This window comes from Mobula birostris, chromosome 2 (assembly GCF_030028105.1).
Source record: "Mobula birostris isolate sMobBir1 chromosome 2, sMobBir1.hap1, whole genome shotgun sequence".
Taxonomy (NCBI): Eukaryota; Metazoa; Chordata; class Chondrichthyes; order Myliobatiformes; family Myliobatidae; genus Mobula; species Mobula birostris.
The window spans coordinates 162,632,707-162,654,588 of NC_092371.1; the positions used below are offsets into that span (position 1 = coordinate 162,632,707).

Here is a 21,882-nt window from a genome sequence, read left to right on the forward strand (position 1 = left end):
GCATGAACTTCAAATGGGAGACAATATGCTACTTGTAAGAGTAGATGCAAAGACCAAAGCCCAGCTAGATGAATGGAAGGCCAAGAAGAAAGGAGTCAATGGAGATAGGAAAACAGAGGATTCATCAGATGATGTAAATGAGGAAACCAAGAGGAGAGATCCAATTGTAAAGGGAGAAATAGAAGGATAATAAGAGAATATTCCAGTGAACCAAATGCACCAGGATCAAGATGTACAATTTAGAAGAAGAAAATGAGAGAAGGAAGGTGGCTACCACTGTCAGAACAACTTCCTGCAGTCTCAGAGTCAATACCTACAACCACCACGGAGGAGGCTCCAGAACCTGAGATTGTTTCACAGCCACAAATCTCATCTGCCAAGGAGAGTAATCCCCATTGTCAGAATCTGAATCACAATCAGAATCAGGTTTATTATCATTGGCATGTGACATGAAATTTGTTAACTTAGCAGTAGCAGTTCAATGCAATACATAATCTAGTGGAGAAAAAAAAATAAAAACAATAACGATAATAAATAAACAAGTAAATCAATTGTATATATCGAATAGATTTTCAACAACGTGCAAAAACAGAAATACTGTATATTTTTAAAAAAGTAAGTGTCCAAAGATTCAATGTCCATTTAGGGATTGGATGGCAGAGGGGAAGAAGCTGTTCCTGAATCGCTGATTGTGCGCCTTTAGGCTTCTGTACCTCCTACCCGATGGTAACAATGTGAAAAGGGCATGCCCTGGGTGCTGGAGGTCATTAATAATGAGCGCTGCCTTTCTGAGACAGGAAAGACATTATCCCACTAGAATAAGAAATCCTCCACAGCGATTAAATCTTTAAGCCTGAATGGGACAATTTAAAATTTACCATGCTGTGTATGTCTGTATATAGTAGTTATACTATATAATATGCTATATAGTTGAGATGCATTCTATGTTGAGTTGGAGCTTATAGCTAAGCAGGGAACAGCATTATGTATTTAATATTTCAGATATTTTTGAGTAATATATACTGTACGTATATTGATTAAGCTTTTACGTTCACTTAAATAATTAATTATGGGTCATATGTAAAGATACGTGAATTGCATGTCATTTTGCTACCACATGATATATGCGCACCTCATTAAAGACGAAGTATGCACCCACGTTTTGGACTCCAGTGTCTTATTTTGAATTAGGTTAATGTTTTGAAGTTACAAAACGTAACAGCTGGTGTGAAGGAGAAACACCAGCAGAGACCCTATAAACCTCATGGCCTGTATCTGACCTAATAAAATCCATCTACTGACCAGTCCCACAAAACTCACATATGGTGTCAGTCAGTTGCCTAATGTGTCAAATAGTAAAGTAGTGCTCAGAGCATTATATCTATTTCAAATTTATTCAGACAATCTTAGAAAATAAATTATCCAATAGGTTGTCAGCTGAGATCTGTTTGAACACGTTGAAGCCTGCCAGACTCTGTATCAAATTCTCCAACTTTAGTTGACTTACTTTCCACTTGTGTTTTGAAAGCAGCCACTTCCACTGTATATTCCTCTCCATAGATGTTGCCTGACTTGCTGAGTTTTTCCAAGTTTATCCACCCTCCTGTTTTGTTACTCAAGAATTCCAGCATTGGCAGAATCTTTTGTATTTATTCATTTCTGGTCACTCCATTATAGGAAGGATGTGGAAGCATTGGAGAGGCTGCAGGAGAGGTTTACCAGGATGCTGCCTGGATTAGATGGCCTATGCTATGAGGAGCCATTGGGGAAACTTGAGTTATTTTCTCTGTATCAGCAGTGGCTGAGGGAAGACCTGATAGAAGTCAGATTATGAGATGCATCAACAGAATACATACATGGTATCTTCTTCCCAGGATCAGAATGCTTAACACTAGAGGGCATACATTTAAGATGAGAGGATATAACTTTAAAGGAGATGTGTAGGGCAAGTTTTTTACTTGGAGAGTGGTGGATACCTAGAATGTGCTGCCAGCATTAATGGTTAGATAGATAGATAGATAGATATACTTTATTGATCCTGAGGGAAATTGGGTTTCGTTACAGCCGCACCAACCAAGAATAGAGCATAAATATAGCAATACAAAAACCACAAACAATCAAACAACAAAATGCAAACTATGCCAGATGGAAAGTAAGTCCAGGACCAGTCTATCGGCTCAGGGTGTCTGACCCTCCACGGGAGGAGCTGCAAGTTCGATGGCCACAGACAGGAACGGCCTCCTGTGCCGCCCAGTGTTGAATCTTGGTGGAATGTGGCTGAAATCCAACAGTAAAAAGTTCAATATCCGGTCTACAAACACGTTCCTCGATCGTAATATGACCCGGATTTCACCATCTGTTGTTAACCAGATCAGTAAGCACCCAACTCCTTTACGCTTACTGCTCTCAGTGCATTTCCGGTCAGCCGGAACGGTCTGGAAGCCGTCCATGGAAAAGATTTGATCGGGTATGTCCTCGGGCAGCCCCGTTCCAGTGAAACACATCACACTGCACTCCCGAAATGTTCTCTGACGCCTGGCTAGCGCTGTGAACTCGTCCATTTTATTACCCACCGAACTCCTCTTCTCCATAAGTCTCTGTTGTCTCGACCCGGTCCTCTTTCCTCGACTTTGTGATCCCCCTCAGCATCCTCTGTGTGTTTTCCTCCAGATTTCAGCAGGGGTGTCCGCCGCTCTGCTCGCTAAACCTCGCAAATACGAAGGGTAATTAATAAGTTTGTGGCCTAAGGTAGAAGGGGTCAATTTTAGAAAACCTAGCACATCTATTTTTCCTACATTTACACACTTAGTCCAGCGGTCGTGGAGCATACGGATCCCTTCTTTGTAGAAGTCGGTGTCTTGGACCTCCAGAAGTTGTGCACAGCTGGGGTGATTGATAAGTTTGTGGCCTAAAGTAGAAGGAGATGAGGACAAACTTCATCCTTCTGCATTTTCACTCAAAGAGTTGAACTGCACGTGCATGTAACAAGAGCTGTATAACTCATCTCCTTCTACCTTAGGCCACAAACTTATCAATCACCCCTGCTGTGGACCACTTCTACAAAGAAGGGATCCGTATGCTCCACGACTGCCGGACTAAGTGTGTACATGTAGGAGGGGACTCTGTTGAAAAATTAATGTGCTAGGTTTTCTAAAATTGACTCCTTCTACCTTAGGCCCCAAACTTATCAATCACCCCTCGTAAGATAGAGGTGTTTATGAGGCTTTTAGATGGGTTAATAAATGTGTGGAGAATGGGGGGATATGGTTATTGTGTAAGCGTAAGCAGAAGGGATTGGTCCAGTAAGGCATTTAATTAGTACTGGTATTTCAATTAGTTTGGTACAGGATTGTGGACCAAGGAGCCTGTTCCTGGTCGCTGCTGTCTGATGTTCTCACTGAGAGAGTACCAGTCATCACTGGAGTCCAGTACTGGTCACCAGTCTCTCTGAGGTTGGGTGCTGCTGCCTCTATATCACCAGAGACGTTACCATGACTGACATCACCCCCTGGTTACCTTGGACCAGTGTTCCCAATGGAAATCCATGTCAATCAGAACCTGTTCCTCACACTAGGCAGTTCAGCACAGTCTGGGATCCCATTTATTTCCATCGCACCATATACACAAAGACTACACCTCTCAGCATGGGAGTCTCTGTGAGCACTCGACAGGTTCAGTTCTGGTTGCCTCATCATAGGAAGGGTGCAGAAGCTTCAGAGAGGGTGCAGAGAAGATTTACTAGGATGCTTTCTGGTTTAGAGAGAATTCTTTTCAAGTTAGCTGAGCAAGCTCGGGCTTTTCTCTTTGGAGAGAAGGAGAATGAGAGGTGACTTAATAGAGGTATACAAGATGATAAGAGGCATAGACAGGGTGGACAGCCAGAAAGTATTTGCCAAGGCAGAAACTCCCCTTTCCCCACCTTCTTATTCTGTCTTCTTCTCCTTTCCTTTCCAGTCCTGGAGAAGGGTCTCAGCCCAAAACATCAAAGTGCTCATTCCTCTCCATAGATGCAGCCTGACCTTCTGGGTTCCTTCAGCATGTTTTATTTGTTCTTATGAACTTCCAGCATCTGAAGAATCTCTTGTGATTATGAGGGGATTAATTTGAATGTGATTGGAGGAAAGTATAGAGGTAAGTTATTACTCAGAGAGTGGTGGGTGCATGGAACGTGCTGCCTGGGGTGGTGGTGCTTTAGGGACATTTGAGACTCCTAGACAGGCACATGGATAAAAGAAAAATGGAGGGGTATGTGAGTGGGAAGGGTTAGATTGATCTCAGCATAGGATAAAAAGTTGGCACAACATTGAGGGCCGAAGGGCCTGCACTGTGTGATACTGTTTTATGTTCTACGTACACCTATGTTCACAGTGATCTCAGAGTCAATTCCCATCTCCTTCACTGAAACACTGTGTCAGGGCAGCAGTGTTAGGTTAACCTACCGAGCAATACAAGAGGTGACAATCTTGTCAATGGTCGTTTTGTCTCATTGATGTGATGACCTCCTGATCTTCCTTCCCTCTATCCTTTTTGAACTCGGGAGGCTTCTGAGCTGTGGTTCCAAATGACAACAGGCCCCCACCTCCTCAAGGGCGTTCAGCAGCAGGCAATTAAGGACAACCTCACTGGTGTCGCTCCACAACCCACAACTGTATAAAAACAGTTCACGGACCTGTGGTGCCAACTTCATCTCGTTAGAATACAGGCATACGTTACAATGTTTTTAGCACTCGAGTCTGCCAGTTCTGACAGTTTTCAACAGTGATTAATTGCCTCAGAACTTAAATCAGATGTGGTTGACTAATTAGAGCAATTGTGTTAGTAGAGCCCTTTGAAGTTCAGGATTTGGAGATCAAGAACATAAGGAGAGTTACCAATCCAAACAATTAATAGCCCAGATTATTTTTCTGGAGATTTACCAGCAAATTTAATGACACCAATTGTTACAAATATATAAAGGACTCAGAAACCTGCAGTAGGGTCATGATACAATTGACATTGCTGGACAGTTCATGTTGCTTGGTCAGTGCCTCACGTAAATGGCAGCTTGCCCTCAGCCTCCTGAGTTTTACGGTGTGGCTGTATTGTGCTTTAGTTCAGGGGTCCCCAACCTTTTCTGCACCGCAGACCGGTTTATTATTGACAATAGTCTTGCGGACCGGCCAACTGGGTGGGGGGGGGGGGGTGAGTAGGGTTGCCAACGGACAAGAGTAACCGTCAAATACGTTGTGTTTACACTGAGAAGACTACCATGACCATGAAGCCTTGCGCGGGCACCATTGCGCATGCGTGTACGCGCCGATTTTTTTCTACAAATCCTTTTTGCCGATTCTGTTCGGCGGGGGGGGGGGGGGTGTTAATCACGACCGGAATATCGGTGATAAGTGGCTAATACACTCAATTTCGTTTCTTAAAGGGTTTATCTAACGAATTTAATATTAAACACACAGCGTAAAATTTCCTCGCATGAATATAGTGATAAGTCACTTATAAGTCAATAGCATCATAACATTTTAAGTAACATTTGGATATTAAACACACAGCATATATTTTCCTTGTATGAACATATAAAATCATTGCAACACACCAGTATCGCTGAATCAGTGGGAGCTCTGGGCTTGTTCCCCTACAACAAGACGGTGCCATTGAGGGGTGATGGGAGACAGCGATACTCGAAGTGGGTTCCTTATGTCCAGTCTATTCCGCAATCTAGTTTTCGTTGCATTCATTGCAGAGATACGTTGGAAATGGAAGCAACGTTTTCAGTGCTTTCGTGGCTATCTCAGGATATTCAGCCTTGACTTTGATCCAGAATGCCGGCAGAGATGTTATGTCAAACATACTTCTCAGCCCACCGTCATTTGCAAGCTCGAGGAGTTGATCTTCTTCCCGCGCTGACATGGATGACGCGTGTGTAATGATTTCACGTGCGTTCAAGCTCAACAGTGGGCGTGACAGGGAATGCAGAAAGGTGCAGCTGACTCATATCGCCAAATCATATCGTCTCCTCGCGGCCCGGTAGCGCATGCTTTGCGGCCCGGTGGTTGGGGACCGCTGCTTCAGTTGGCTATTAAGTTCACAATTCAAAGCCCTTTGTTACTGTGGAAAAGTGCAGTCAGTGGCCACTTTATTAGGTACAGTACAGGAGTGGAAACCGGTGTGGTCTTCTGCAGTTCTAGCCCACCACTTCAAGGTTTGATGTATTGTGTGTTCAGAGATGCTCTCCTGCACACCACAGCCGGTAACCAGCAGGAGCTCAGGGACTGCAGCTACGATCTACGCAAAATCACCAAGGCAGTGAAACGGCAATACAGGGACAAGATCCAGACACAACTCTCCACCAACAACACACGCAGTTTATGGCAAAGTCTGCACACCGTCACAGACTTCAAAGCTAAATGCAGTGGTGTTTCCAATATTGCTGCCTCTCTCCCAGATGAGCTATCTCCTTTTTACGCTTGGTTTGATGTTGCCAACACTGAACCCCTGAGGAGAGCCGCCAAAGTCATCTCTGAGGTTGAAGTACGCAGATGTTTCCAACGAGTGGACAGTTGTAAGGCTGTAGGACCAGACGGCATCCCGGGGAGGGGACTCAGGATGTGTGCGGCACAACTGGCAGGTGTGTTTTTAATCTCTCCCTCTCCCACTGTAGAGCACCCTCCTGCCTCAAAACATTCACCATTGTCCCTTTACCTAAAAAGCCTGGCGTCCTGTCGCACTCACCTCAATAATAAGCAAATGCTTGACACGTCTGCAGCATGCTACCACCCACACTGGACCCCCTACCATTCACCTACCAACACAACTGATCGACAAAAGATGCAATAGCCGCAGCTCTACGCACCATCTTTACACATCTGGAGAAGAGGGATGCTTATGTGAGAATGCTGTTCTTGGACTACAGTTCAGCATTTAATATCATAATTCCCTCCAGGCTTGACAAAAAGCACAGAGACCTCAGCCTTCATCCTGCCTTGTGCATCTGGATCCTGGACTTTTTGTTTATCATCGGCCGACGGGAAGAGTTGGCTTCCTCACCTCTGCCCCTCCGACCTTCAACACATGAGCCCCTCAGGGCTGTGTCCTAAGCCCCCTCCTTTACTTTCTGTATACCCATGGCTGTGTTGCCACCCACAGCTCCAATCTGCTAATTAAATTTGCTAACGATACTACATTGCTTGGCCTAATCTGAAACAATAACGAGGTGGCCTACAGGGAAGAAGTCATCATCCTGATACAGTGGTGTGAAGAGAATAACCTCTCCCTCAATGTCACAAAAACAAAGGAGCTTGTTGTGGATTACAGGAGGAATGGAGACATGCTAACCCCTATTGACATCAATGGATCTGGGGTCGAGAGGGTGAACAGTTTCAAGTTCCTCAGCATCCACCTCATGTAGTCTGTACACACCAGCTGTGTGGTGAAAAAGGTACAACAGCACCTCTTTCACCTCAGACGGTTGAGGAAGTTTGGTATGGGCCCCCAAATCCTAAGAACTTTCTACAGGGGCACAATTGAGAGCATCCTGACTGGCTGCATCACTGCCTGGTATGGGAACTGTACTTCCCTCAATCGCAGGACTCTGCAGAGAGTGGTGCAGACAGCCCAGCGCATCTGTAGATGTGAACTTTCCACTATTCAGGACATTTACAAAGACAGCTGTGTAAAAAGGGCCCGAAGGATCATTGGGGACCTGAGTCACCCCAACCACAAACTGTTCCAGCTGCTATTATCCGGGAAACGGTACTGCTGCATAAAAGCCAGGACCAACAGGCTCCAGGACAGCTTCTTCCACCAGCCCATCAGACTAATTAATTCACGCTGATACAACTGTATTTCTATGTTATATTGACTGTCCTGTTGTTCATACTATTTATTACAAATTACTATACATAGCACATTGCACGTTTAGACAGAGACATAACATAAAGAATTTTACTCCTGTATGTGAAGGATGTAAGTAATAAAGTCAATCCAATTCACTGTTGTATGCATGGTTGTTTGAGCTATTGTTGCCTTCCTGTCAGCTTGAACCAGTTTGGCCATTCTCCTTTGACCTCTCTCATTAACAAAGCATTTTCACCCACAAAACTGCAGCTCACAGAATGATTTATGTTTTTTGAAACATTCTCTGTCTGAAACAAAAAAAAATAAAATGAGCAGCATTTTTGAGGGTGAAATGTTGGCAGTAACTCAAATAATCACATTACAACAGTGGTGTGCAGAAGAGCATCTCTGAATACACAACCTGTTGAACCTTGAAGTGGATGGGTCACAGTACCAGAGGAGCATAAACATGCAGAAATATATTCAATGACCCTTTATTAAGAACAGGAGGCCTCTGACTGCATTTGCCATAGAGTGGCTGCAGTGAAATTTCACTGGACTGGTTCCAGAGATGGTGGGTCTGTTCAATGAGGAGAGATTGAGTAAACTGGGACTGTACTCTTTAGAATCTGAAATAATGAGAGGAGATCACTTTAAAATTTACAACATTCTTACAGGGTTCGGCTGGCTAGATGCAAAGGAGATGCTTTCACAGACTGAGGAGGAGTCTAGAACCAAAGGAGACAGTCTCAGAATGAAGGGTTGACCATTCAGGACTGATGAGGAGAGGTGCCTTCACAGTGAGGGTGTTGGCCGAATCTTTGGATTTCTCTACCCTAAAGGGATGCGGAGTTCATTCATGGCAGGCTATCAGGGGATACGGATACAGTGCAGGAAAGAGCACTCACTCAAGTAGAGGATCGGTCATGATCTTAATGAAAGGCACAACAAACACCAGGAATGGGATAGCTCACTCCTGTTGAAAGGTCTTTCACCTGATGCATTACCTCTGTTTCTCCTCCCACGGAAGCTGCCTGGCCTGCTGAGCACTTTCAGCATTTCTCTTTTATTTTAGATTTCCAGCATCTGCAGTTATTTTGATTTTTTTTCTTGTCTCTGCTCCTCTGTCAATAAACCATAGGGCCTTTTAGGCTTCAAAGTGGCTAACAAATCATCTTTTATCTCCACTGCCTGATCCAGGAACCTTACAAAGAGGCCACAATCTCTGGACTGGTCTTCTCAGTTTAATTCTTCAAAGGCCATTCTACATTTTGTCCGACTGTAGACTGCTGAGAAGATGGAAGCCAGTCCTCTGTGGGTATGTGGGGCTGATGGATCAAGATCTTTTTGAAATCCATACTTGGAGCTGGAGGATTGCAAGCAGCCCATAAAAGTTCAACTCTGTTCCAATTTCTAGTGGAGCTGTGAGACAACTCTATTAACTATGCACCCAGAACACCAGCTTCAGGCCCTGCCACCCAGGGACTTATGTTAATATTATTTTGTGAAAGTATGTGCTGGATTGTAATTATATACTGTGTGTTGTGTGTGACTGTATGAACCGTGTTTTGCAGCTTGTATGTACATTGTATATATGTGTATGGTTGTATGTACATTGTATATATGTGTATGGTTGAATGTACATTGTATATATGTGTATGGTTGTATGTACATTGTATATATGTGTATGGTTGAATGACAGGTAAACTTGAACTTGATCACCTGCATAGACAAGTAGACATTCACTTTTATTGATGAAAAATAAGGATTATAGTTATCACCAAAGATTTTCCTCAATTTATAGCAACACAAAAAAATTCTGGAGGAAATCAGCAGGTCAGGCAGCACTGATGGAGGGGAATAAGCAGTCGATAGTTTGGGCTGAGACGCTTCATCAGGACACAGTCTGAAATGTCGACTGTTTATTCCTCTCCATTGTTGCTGGCTGATTTGCTGAGCTCCTCCTGCATTTTGCATTTTCTTCAAGTCTTCCAGCATTTGTAGAATCTCGTGTCCTCAATTTGTAATTCGCTCATCAACTCTCATCCTGTTCTAATCTATCTCTGGTAATGTTCACAAACAGTTTCATCAGATTCCATATCACCAGGCAGCAAGGATTTTAAATCCAGGGAATTGTAGGTGAGTTTTGATTATAAAACTCGATCAGGGTGTTAGCACTGGACAGCAGAACCAGGGGCAATCAGATTGGCAATTTAGAGTTATAAAACATCTTGCAATGAGATACTCACATTTCTCAGAAAGTCATACAGCATAGAGTAGGCCCTTCGGCCCACTGACTACATGCTGACCATCAAGTACCAGTTTGCACAAATCCCACACTGATCCCATTTTATTCCTGCCACTTTGCCCTCTGCTCCTCCCAGGTTCAAACCATACACCTGCACACAGGGATGGGTGGGTGACACCTACCAAACTTGAACAATTTTGATATGTGTGTGTAGGGAGTTCCGGTGGAGGTGGGGGAAAGGGAGCACATGAAAGGAACCAATGTGATGACAGGGAGAGCAGGCAAACTCTACAGACAGCACCAGGGGTTTGGATTGAATGAGTAGCAACAGCGAAGAGGCAGCAGCTCCACCCACTGATCCACTATTATCTGCGTCTTAGCAAAACCAGATAAGACCATAAGACCATAAGACATAGGAGCAGAATTAGGCCATTCAGCTCATCAAGTCTGCTCCACCATTCCATCATGGTTGATCCCGGATCCCACTTAATCCCACACACCTGCCTTTTGCCATATCCTTTGATCCCCTGACCAATCAAGAAACTATCAACTTCTGCTTTAAATATACCCAAGGACTTAGCCACTGCAGTCTGTGGCAGAGCATTCCATAGATTCACTGCTCTCTGGCTAAAAAAATTCCTCCTTACCTCTGTTTTAAAGGGTCACCCCTCAATTTTGAGGCTGTGCCCTCTAGTTCTGGATACCACCATCATAGGAAACATCCTCTCCACATCCACCTTATCTAGTCCTTTCAACAATCGGTAGGTTGTAATGTGATTCCCCCACATTCATCTAAGTTCCACTGATACAGGCCCAAAGCTGCCAAATGCTCGTCATATGTTAACCCCAGAATCATCCTTATGAACCTCCTCTGGACTCTCTCCAATGACAATACATCCTTTCTGAGATATGGAGCCCAAAACTGTTGACAATATTCCAAGTGAGGCCTGACTAGTGTCTTATAAAACCTCAGCATTATCTCCTTGTTTTTATGTTCTATTCCCCTTGAAATAAATGGCAACATTGCATTTTCCTTCTTGACCACAAACTCAATCTGTAAATTAACCTTCTGGGAGTCTTACAATTTAGCACTTCTGATGTTTGAATTTTCTCCCTATTTAGATAATAGTCTGCACTATTGTGCCTTTAACCAAAATGTATTTTCATACATTTTCTAACGCTCTATTCCATCTGCTACTTTTTGGCTATTATTCCAATTTGTCCAAGTCTTGTTGCAGTCGCATTGCTTCTTCAGAACTATCTACCCCTCCACCTATATTCGTATCATCTGCAAACTTTCCCACAAAGCCATCAATTACATTATCCAAATAATGTGAAAGGTAGTGGTCCCAATACTGACCCCTGAGGAACACCACTATTCACTGGCAGCCAACCGGAAAAGGCCCTTTATTCCCATTGGCTTCCTCCTGTCTGTCAGCCATTCCTTTATCCATGCCAATATCTTTCATGTAATGTCATGGGATTTTATCTTATTAAGCAGGTTCATGTGTGGCACATTATCAAACACCTTCTGAAAGTTCAAGTAAATGACATCCACTGCCTCTCCTTTGTCCACCCTGCTTGTTACTTCCTCAAAGAACTCTAACTGATTTGTCAGACAAGATTTCCCTTTACAGAAACCATCCTGACTTTGACTTATTTTATCATTAGTCTCCAAGTACCTCAAAACCTTATCTTTAATAATAGACTCCAACACTTTCCCAACATTGAAGTTAGGCTAACTGGCTTATAATTTCCTTTCTTTTGCTTTCCTCCCTTCTTAAGGAGTGGAGTGACATTTACAATCTTCCAGTCCTCTGGGACCAATGCCAGAACCAAGTGATTCTTGAAAAATCATGACTAATGCATCTGTTATCTCTTCAGTGACCTCTCTCAGGACCCTGGGATGTAGTCCATCTGGTTCAGGTGACTTATCCACCTTAACAGCTTTGAGTTTGCCTAGCACTTTTCCTTTGTAATAACAATGACACTCACTCATGCTCCCTAGCACTCATGGACCTCTGGTACACTGCTAGTGTCTTCCACAGTGAAGTGTGAAGACAGATGCAAAGTACCCATCCGTTCATCCACCATTTCTTTGTCCTCCCTTACTATCTCACCAGCATAATTTCCAATGGTCCAATATCAACTCTCAACTCCCTATTACTCTTCATATAACTGAAAACACTTTTGATATCCTACTTTATATTATTGGTTAGTCTGTCCTCATATTTCATCTCTTCTCTTCTTTTGGCTTTTTTAGTTGCCTTTTGTTGGATTTTAAAAACTTCCCAATCAACCAACTTCCCACTCACTTTTGCTACATTATATGCCCTTTCCTTGGCTTTTATGCAGTCCTTAACTTCCCTTGTCAGCCATGGTTGCCTACTCCTTCCATTTGAGAACAACTTCTTCAGTGGGACATAACTATCCTGCACTTGGTGAACTATTCCTAGAAACTTCAGCCACCTTTGCTCTGCCATCAACCCCACCAGTAACCTCCTCCAATCCACTTGGGCAAGCTCCTCTCTCATGCCTCTGTAGCTACATTTATTCCATTGCGATACTGATACATGTGACTTATGCTTCTCCCTCTCAGGTTGCAGTATGAATTCAATCAGATTATGATCACTGTCTCCTAAGGGTTCCTTTACCTTAAGCTCCCTTATAAAACCTGGATTATTACACAACACCCAGTCTAAAATAGCCTTTCCCAGAGTAGGCTCAAGTACAAGCTGCTCTAAAAACCATCTTGCAAGCATTCAACAAGTTCCCTCTCTTTCAATACAACACCAACCTGATTTTCCCAATCCCCTTGCATATTGAAGTCCCCCATTACAATTGTGATATTACTCTTATTCCATGCCCTTTCGAGCTCCCTTTGAGATCTCAGCCCCACATCTTAGCTCCCTTTGCAGTCTCAACTCCACATCTTGGTTACTATTTCAAGGCTTATATATGATTTCCATAATATATTTTTTTACCCTAGCAGTTTCTTAACTCCATACACAAGGATTCAACATTCTCTGACCCTATGTCACCTCTTTCTAAAGATGTAATTCCATCTCTTACCAACAAAGCCATACCACCACCTATGCTTTCCTTCCCATCCTTTTGATACAAAGAATATCCTTTGATGTTAAGCTCCCAACTTCCTCTCAGTCAGGGCTCAATGATGGCTACAACTTCATACTGACTAATCTCGAATTGCATCACAAATTCATCCACTTATTCCGAATGCTATGTGCATTTAAATACAGCACTTTCAGTTCTGCATTCTTTGCTCTTTTGAATTTTGCCTCTGTGGTGCAATTGAATTAATTGCATTGTCTGCCCAATCATTGCCTTACATTCATATTACACCCATCATCTACTTGTAAACCTGCTGGCTCATCCTCAGTTCTATCATACTGGTATCCATTCTCTGCTATAGTTTAAACCACAAAGGACAAAGGAGGAGGTCCTGAAGAGAGATTTCCAGGAGTTAGGAAGGAAGCTGAGAAGCAGGACCTCCAGGGTAGTGATCTCGGGATTGCTACCTGTGCCACGTGCTAGTGAGGGCAGGAATAGTAGGATCAGGCAGATGAATGCATGGCTGAGAGACTGGTGCAGAGGGCAGGGCTTCAGATTCTAGGATAATTGGGATCTCTTCAAAATGGACAGGTTACACCTGAACCCGAAGGGGACCAATATTCTGGCGGAAAAATTTAATAGAGCTGTTAGGGAGGGATTAAACTAATTTGGCAGGGGGATTGGAACCGGAATGACAGAGCAGAGGAAGGGGAAAACAGAAATAAATCTAAGATAGTGAGCAGTAAAGATGTCAGGAAAGACAGGCAGGTGATGGGGCAAATTTGTAGCCATTGGGATGAGTTGCAGTGCAATAAAGTTGCAGTGAAATCAAAGCGAAAATTACCAAATACTGGTCTTAAGGTGTAATACTTAAATGCACGCAGCATAAGGAATAAGGTGGATGATCTTGTTGTACAGCTACAGATTGGCAGGTATGATATTGTGGCCATCACTGAGACCTGGCTAAAGGATGCATGTCTCTGGGAGCTGAACGTCCAAGGATACACGGTGTATCGGAAGGATAGGAAGGTAGGCAGAGGGGGAGGCGTGGCTTTATTGGTAAGAAATGATATTAAATCATTAGGAGGAGGTGATATAGGATTGGAAGGTGCAGAATCTTTATGCGTTGAGCTAAGAAATCGCAGGGGTAAAAGGACCCTGATGGCAGTTATTTATGGGCCTCCAAACAGCTGCAGTGATGTGGGTCGGCACAACATTGTGGGCTGAAGGGCCTGTACTGTGCTGTACTATTCTATGTTCTATGTACTATGTTCTACTACAAATTACAACAGAAAATAGAAAAGGCTTGTCAGAAGGTCTGTGTCATGATAATTTTGGGGGATTTTAACATGCGAGTAGATTGGGAAAATCAGGTCGGCACTGGATCTCAAGAGAGAGAATCTGTAGAATGTCTGCGAGATGGCTTTTTAGAACAGCTTGTTGTTGAGCCCACTAGGGGATCGGCTGTACTGGATTGGGTATTGTGTAATGAACTGGAGGTGATTAGAGAGATTGAGGTGAAGGAATCCTTAGGAGACAGTGATCATAACATGATTGAGTTCACTGTGAAATTAGAAAAAGAGCAGCCGAAATCTGATGTGTCGGTATTTCAGTGGAGTAGAGGAAATTACAGTGGCATGAGAGAGGAACTGGCCAAAATTGACTGGAAAGGGACACTGGCGGGAAAGATGGCAGAGCAGCAGTGGCTGGAGTTTATGCGAGAAGTGAGGAAGGTGCAAGACAGGTATATTCTAAAAAAGAAGAAATTTTCGAATGGAAAAAGGATGCAACCGTGGTTGACAAGTGAAGTCAAAGCCAAAGTTAAAGCAAATGAGAGGGCATACAAGGAAGCAAAAATTATTGGGAAGACAGAGGATTGGGAAGTTTTTAAAACCTTACAAAAGGAAACTAATAAGGTCATTAAGAGGGAAAAGATTAACTATGAAAGGAAGCTAGCAAATAATATCAAAGAGGATACTAAAAGCTTTTTCAAGTACATAAAGAGTAAAAGATAGGTGAGAGTAGATATAGGACCGATAGAAAATGATGCTGGAGAAATTGTAATGGGAGATAAGGAGATGGCGGAGGAACTGAACGAGTATTTTGTATCAGTCTTCACTGAGGAAGACAGCAGTATACCGGACACTCAAGGGTGGCAGGGAAGAGAAGGGTGCGCAGTCACAATTACGACAGAGAAAGTACTCAGGAAGCTGAATAGCCTAAAGGTAGATAACTCTCCCGGACTAGATGGAATGCACCCGCATGTTCTGAATGAAGTAGCTGTGGAGATTGCGGAGGCATTAGTGATGATCTTTCAAAAGTCGATAGATTCTGGCATGGTTCCGGAGGACTGGAAGATTGCAAATGTCACTCCGCTATTTAAGAAGGGGACAAGGAAGCAAAAAGGAGATTATAGACCTGTTAGCTTGACATCGATGGTTGGGAAGTTGTTGGAGTCGATTGTCAAGGATGAGGTTACAGAGTACCTGGAGGCATATGACAAGATAGGCAGAACTCAGCATGGATTCCTTAAAGGAAAATCCTGCCTGGCAAACCTATTACAATTTTTTGAGGAAATTACCAGTAGGCTAGACAAGGGAAATGCAGTGGATGTTGTATATTTGGATTTTCAGAAGGCCTTTGACAAGGTGCCACACATAAGGCTACTTAACAAGATAAGAGCCCATGGAATTATGGGAAAGTTACATACGTGGATAGAGCGTTGGCTGATTGGCAGGAAACAGAGAGTGGGAATAAAGGGATCCTATTCTGGTTGGCTGCCGGTTACCAGTGGTGTTCCACAGGGGTCTGTGTTGGGGCCGCTTCTTTTTACATTGTACATCAACGATTTGGATTATGGAATAGATGGCTTTGTGGCTAAGTTTGCTGACGATACGAAGATAGGTGGAGGGGCCGGTAGTGCTGAGGAAATGGAGAGTCTGCAGAGAGACTTGGATAGATTGGAAGAATGGGCAAAGAAGTGGCAAATGAAATACAATGTTGGAAAGTGTATGGTTATGCACTTTGGCAGAAGAAATAAACGGACAGACTATTAATTAAATGGGGAAAGAATTCAAAGTTCTGAGATGCAACTGGACTTGGGAGTCCTCGTACAGGATACCCTTAAGGTTAACCTCCAGGTTGAGTCGGTAGTGAAGAAGGCAAATGCAATGTTGGCATTCATTTCTAGAGGAATAGAGTATAGGAGCAGGGATGTGATGTTGAGGCTCTATAAGGTGCTGGTGAGACCTCACTTGGAGTACTGTGGGCAGTTTTGGTCTCCTTATTTAAGAAAGGATGTGCTGACGTTGGAGAGGGTACAGAGAAGATTCACTAGAATGATTCTGGGAATGAGAGGGTTAACATATGAGGAACGTTTGTCCACTCTTGGACTGTATTCCTTGGAGTTTAGAAGAATGAGGGGAGACCTCATAGAAACATTTTGAATGTTGAAAGGCATGGACAGAGTGGATGTGGCAAAGTTGTTTCCCATGATGGGGGAGTCTAGTATGAGAGGGCATGACTTCAGGATTGAAGGGCGCCCATTCAGAACAGAAATGTGAAGAAATATTTTTAGTCAGAGGGTGGTGAATCTATGGAATTTGTTGCCACAGGCAGCAGTGGAGGCCAAGTCATTGGGTGTATTTAAGGCAGAGATTGATAGGTACCTGAGTAGCCAGGGCATCAAAGGTTTTGGTGAGAAGGCGGGGGGAGTGGGACTAAATGGGAGAATGGATCAGCTCATGATAAAATGGCGGAGCAGACTCGATGGGCCGAATGGCCGACTTCTGCTCCTTTGTCTTATGGTCACTCCCAATAGCTCCAGCAAACCTGCCCCGAGGATATTGGTCCCCCTCGGATTCAAATGCAACCCATCCCTTTTGTACAGGTCACACTTGTCCCAGGAGAGATTACTTCCTAACTCCCTGCATTCTGCTTTCAGGACCTCCTCCCTTTTTTTCTACCCATGTCATTGGTACCACTAAGTACCATGACTCTGGCTGCTCACGCTCTGTTTTCAGGATATTGCGGATGCGTTCATACACATCGCGGACCACGGCATCTGGGAGGCAAGCCGTGTTTCTTTTTCGCGTCCCCCTGACTATAGAGTCCCCTGTCACTGCTGCCATCCTCTTCAGTTCCCTACCCTTCTGAGCTACAGGGCCTGACTCGGTGCCAGAGGCACAGCCACTGTTTCTTTCCTCATGTAGATCATTCCCCCCCACCCCCACCCTCACCTCACCTCACCTCACCCTAACAGCACTCAAAATGGAGTACTTATTGTTGAGGGGGACGGCCACAGGGTGCTCTCCACGATCTGACGTTTTCCCTTTCCTGTTTTGACAGTCACCCATTTATCAGTCTCCTGTAACCTTGGGGTGACTACCTCCCCGTAGCTCCAAGATGCAGATGAGACACTGCTTCCGGTAACTTCTCGGTATCTTTAAATATCCCGAGGTTGACTTGTTATAAACTCTTACAGTACCGACACACAGTGCCCATGTGTAAACGAGCAGTATTCGCTCTGCAAACGTTTCCTTTCAGAACATTTAGCCAACATTTTACTGAAAGATAAAATCGAATCGCTATGTAGAACAGCTCAAACTGTAAAACGCATCCTCACTCACTGTTCTTTCGCGGAAGCAAGCAGCACCGTTCACATAGAAAATAGTTGAAACGTGTGTTCAAGGAACGATTTGATCGGGAGCAAGCTACTTCTTCCCGCTGCTCCCAACACCGGTTGCGGAAGGACGCTGCAATAATACATTGCAGAGAAAGGAGAATTATTTCCCTACTGCAATCCGTTTTGAGTTACGCACGTTCTTCACATCGCCCCCAAAAGTTCAATTTACAATAAGGTAGATAGGTTGCTTCAAGCTAAGGCTGAATCTAATAACGTCTTAAAATTAGCCCCCCCCCCACCACATATTTAGTGGGTGTTGGGTGTTTTTTTGAAATATTAACCTTATTAATGTTCGAATCTTATAGTGCTCGATTAACACGGATGCAATGCTTCATTATGATATGCACAGTACTTCGGCAGAATACTGTGGACGTACATTTATCTTTCTATCACATATTTATGTAGTTAAACACTATAGCAATATACTTCGGTGTTTGCAATTATCTGCTCGCTGCGCGCTTGGCGTCTGTGGAATGTCGCGCTTGTAACATTAATCGTAATTAAAATACGAAACTGACTGAAGTAAATATCCTAAGTGACCACGTTGCCTAGGTCTTAATGTATAGATCAGCATTTTTCAGGCATATCAATTATGCACCAACTTGTGCACCCGTTATAGCAAAGCCCGGAGCAACTTTGCAATGTATTTTCCGTTTAATACAATCGGCCCGCTTTGTACTGGGTGTATCATTTTTAATTTGACGTTTCTACTGCTGGCACGAATGGACGAAGGAGCAATTTCAGTACTGCGAATTAAGATAAAAGGTGCGCAAAATGTTTTTAAAAGACGTCTCGACTTTAAAAAAACGGGATAACAAAGCGCCACCAGCTACCGCCGCTGCCCTGTGCCCTGTCATTCATTCTTGATGACACAGAGGCTAACCAATAAGTATTTGAATTCGCTTCCGGACGGTTGCACTACACCCAATCACCGTCATGTAAAGGCGGGCTCTTACTGGAAGCTGGCGGAGAGCGCGAGCTGGGATGCTGTTGTGTGCAGTCAGTGCAACCGAGTCGGTGCACTTGGTGCAGACGTGAAGCGGCTTAATCAGATGTGTGTGTTCAGAGAAGTAGAAATCGATTTTAACTTTTAAAACGCATAAATATAAATTTAAAATCATATTACAAAAATGCAGAGAGAGAAATATTTGCCAGAGCTGATGGCAGAGAAAGACACTCTGGATCCCTCTTTTGTTCACGCTACGCGTCTGCTGTCGGAAGGTAAGTTGTGCTGTCGGGAATGAACATGTTGTCCGGAGAAGGAAACGCTTAGCTCTTGCATTGATTGATATAAAAGAATCAACGTTGTTTGTAAATAAAAACAGACATCCCTCCCCTGCGGGTGACCTACAAACTAGTGGCGGTTCTTTTATGTTTATTGGTGCTTGGAGTTCTTCTATGATGTGTGTTTGGGTTGGTGGGGATGGTAAATCACCATGTCCATAATTCAGCTGAATTGATCCAGCATCAATTGTAACAGCTGTTGCTGCAGTTAATGTGGCCCAGGGGCTGCAAATAGCGGCCAGCTGTTAGCTCTGCATGTGTAGTTAGACACACTGATGGAAGTCATCATTGATATATTGGTAATGCGTGCGTGGTATATCTAGATATATGTGCATGCGTAACTATATATGAGACTAGATGCATGTATATACACATATGTAAATCTGCCTATATTTGCGTATATGTACATATATAATGTATATGTGCATCTTCACTTGTGCCTATGTGCGTAACTATATGAACCTGTATCCATATGCAGATATGTCTGTATGTACACACACACGCGTTATACCTAAATGTACACACAAATATATACATGCACTATTATGTAAACGTATGCTTGTGTATTTGCACATATGTACACATAATCTATATGTGCGTCTTTACATACCTCCATATGCACAGAATGTCTCAGTCTTGCAAATGAATATGCCCGTGATTATATACACAGACATGCACGTGCGCTTGTATGTCTCGTATTGTGCGTCTTTTACACACACACACACGCCACCTGTACAATTCCAAGCTTTCTGCGGTCTGTGTGCGTGCTTTGTAAAGGAAGACACTGAGTTTCGTTGCTGCGAATGCATTGCCCCCTTTGGGTTTTTTTATACACCACCACTTCCGCAATTGCCGTCTGTATTGTGTTAGATACCTTAAAAATTAACGAGAACAAGTTCCCGGTAGGTCAGGATGGTGGGGGTCCCGAGCGCTGGAGTCTTGTTTCTCTGCTGTAGAGGGCAGCAGCGCGACGCGCAAGAAGGGTGGAGCGGTCAGCGTAAGATATCGGAGACAATCTTGCACGGTGATGTCTGGCCAGACCCTCATTTCAGTTACACGGCTGTTGCAAACTCGGTATTTTCTGGGTGCTTGCCCGACGGGTTAAAGGACACTAACGTGGACTCTTCCCTCGGCCAAATTCCAATGAATTCCTGGAGAGCGGGAAGTGTTATGATGTAGCTCACACCAGCTACAATTGACATTCCCTTTAAGGCGGAGGGTAGCGGTGGATGGGGACTCATTACTGGGGTATTCTGTCAGGTGAATGAAACCATATTTGTGGGCGTAAATTGGTTGTTGAAATGGGATGTGGAGAGAGTTGGCACAAAAAAAGACAAATATTGACGCTCGGACTGAGCGATACTGATAAGAAAGGAGGAACAGACGGGAACTCAGTTATTAAGAAGCTTTAGTAACAGAGTTTTTGTGCTGGCAGTATGCCAACTCTCAATTATGTTAAAACGCTCTCTGTTAGTCCGTGTTTGGCTTTGTCTTGTCAGAAGATCATTTTAAGACGGTCGCAGTACTGGAACGCGCGCGTCTTCCTAATTGCATCTGGAATATTGTTGCGAATACAAGGGATATTTTCTGGTTTTAGACTTTTTTTTAAAAACTACTGCAAATACTTTTCTAATGTAAGACCATTAAAAGGCAGTGTTGGTAATGGTACAGAAAGATGAACTCGCTTTTCTTGTCATGTTGGGTCGAAATGAAAGGATTTTCTCTTGTGGCATGACAGCCAGTTGTGTACAGTCTGTAGTGTGTACAAGAGGGAATATTAACAAAGTTACATACGAATGAATATTTCAATGTGTTTTAATTCCCGCTGCTGTCCGTAAAGAGTTTTTTTTTACCGTGACTACGTGGGTTTCCTCTGGGTTGCCCCGATTTTCCCCATATTCAAAATTTGTATGGTTTGGTAGGTTAATTTATCAGATGGATGTAACTGAGCAGCATGGGCTCATTGGGCTAGTAGGGCCTGTCACTGTGTTCTATTTCTAAATAAAATAAGTAAAAACTGGAAATATGGGATTTAAAAAATCTGGAAATATTCACAGGCCAGGCAGAATCTGTGGAGACGGAAACTGCATTGGCACTTCAGGTTAACCCAAAACATAACTCAGTTTTTCTTTCCACATATGCTTTCTGACTTGCCTTTACTGCCTTATTGTATTCTGGAAGCTTGTTGAAATTCTGATGTTTACTGGAGTTTAAATAACATGGTCTGGGACAGTGAATGAATGACACTTGCTATTTATCAAGCTGCTACTTACTTATTAACAGAATTCCTGTGAGATTTTGGACTGGAACCCACTGTAGATGCCAGTATAGCTGGGTGCTGTCAGCAAGGTGCTGGTGGCACCTGTGAACAAGAAAGGCAGCAGTAAGTCTCTTTAGCCGTTGAGAGCCTGGTTCTCACTGTCTGATTTCCCATTTAACTGTTCGACTGTTGGAATTTCTCCTCGATAACAGTGAGTTGCAAAGCTGTTCCTATCACAGAAACCGGGCAACAGATTGATATGCTTCCTAGTGCTTTGGTGATTTTCGTATTGGCTGTGTACACTCATTGGCCACTTTATAAAGAACCTCCTGTACGTAATAAAGTGGCCACAGAGTGTATAGTCATGGCCTTCTGCTGCTGTAGCCCATCCACTTTGAGGTTTGACATGTGCGTTCAAGGATGCCTTTCTGTACACCACTGCTGTAGTGCATGGTTACTTGAGTTATTGTCGCTGTTCTGTCAGCATAAATTAGTCTGGCCATTTTCCTG

General features: G+C 43.5%; 1 protein-coding gene across 3 annotated transcripts in view; it reads left to right on the top strand.

The window, feature by feature from the left end:
- Positions 1-18,842: 18,842 nt before the first annotated feature.
- Positions 18,843-21,882, top strand: part of khdrbs2 (KH domain containing, RNA binding, signal transduction associated 2) — a 545,499-nt gene continuing 542,459 nt past the window's right edge. For all 3 annotated transcript variants that reach the window (XR_011889050.1, XM_072278088.1, XM_072278072.1), the window contains exon 1: positions 18,843-19,049. Coding sequence is in view for 2 of the 3 variants with exons in the window: in XM_072278088.1 (XP_072134189.1) it covers positions 18,959-19,049 (91 nt within the window). In the remaining variant the exon portion in view is untranslated. The remainder of the gene's footprint in view (positions 19,050-21,882) is intronic.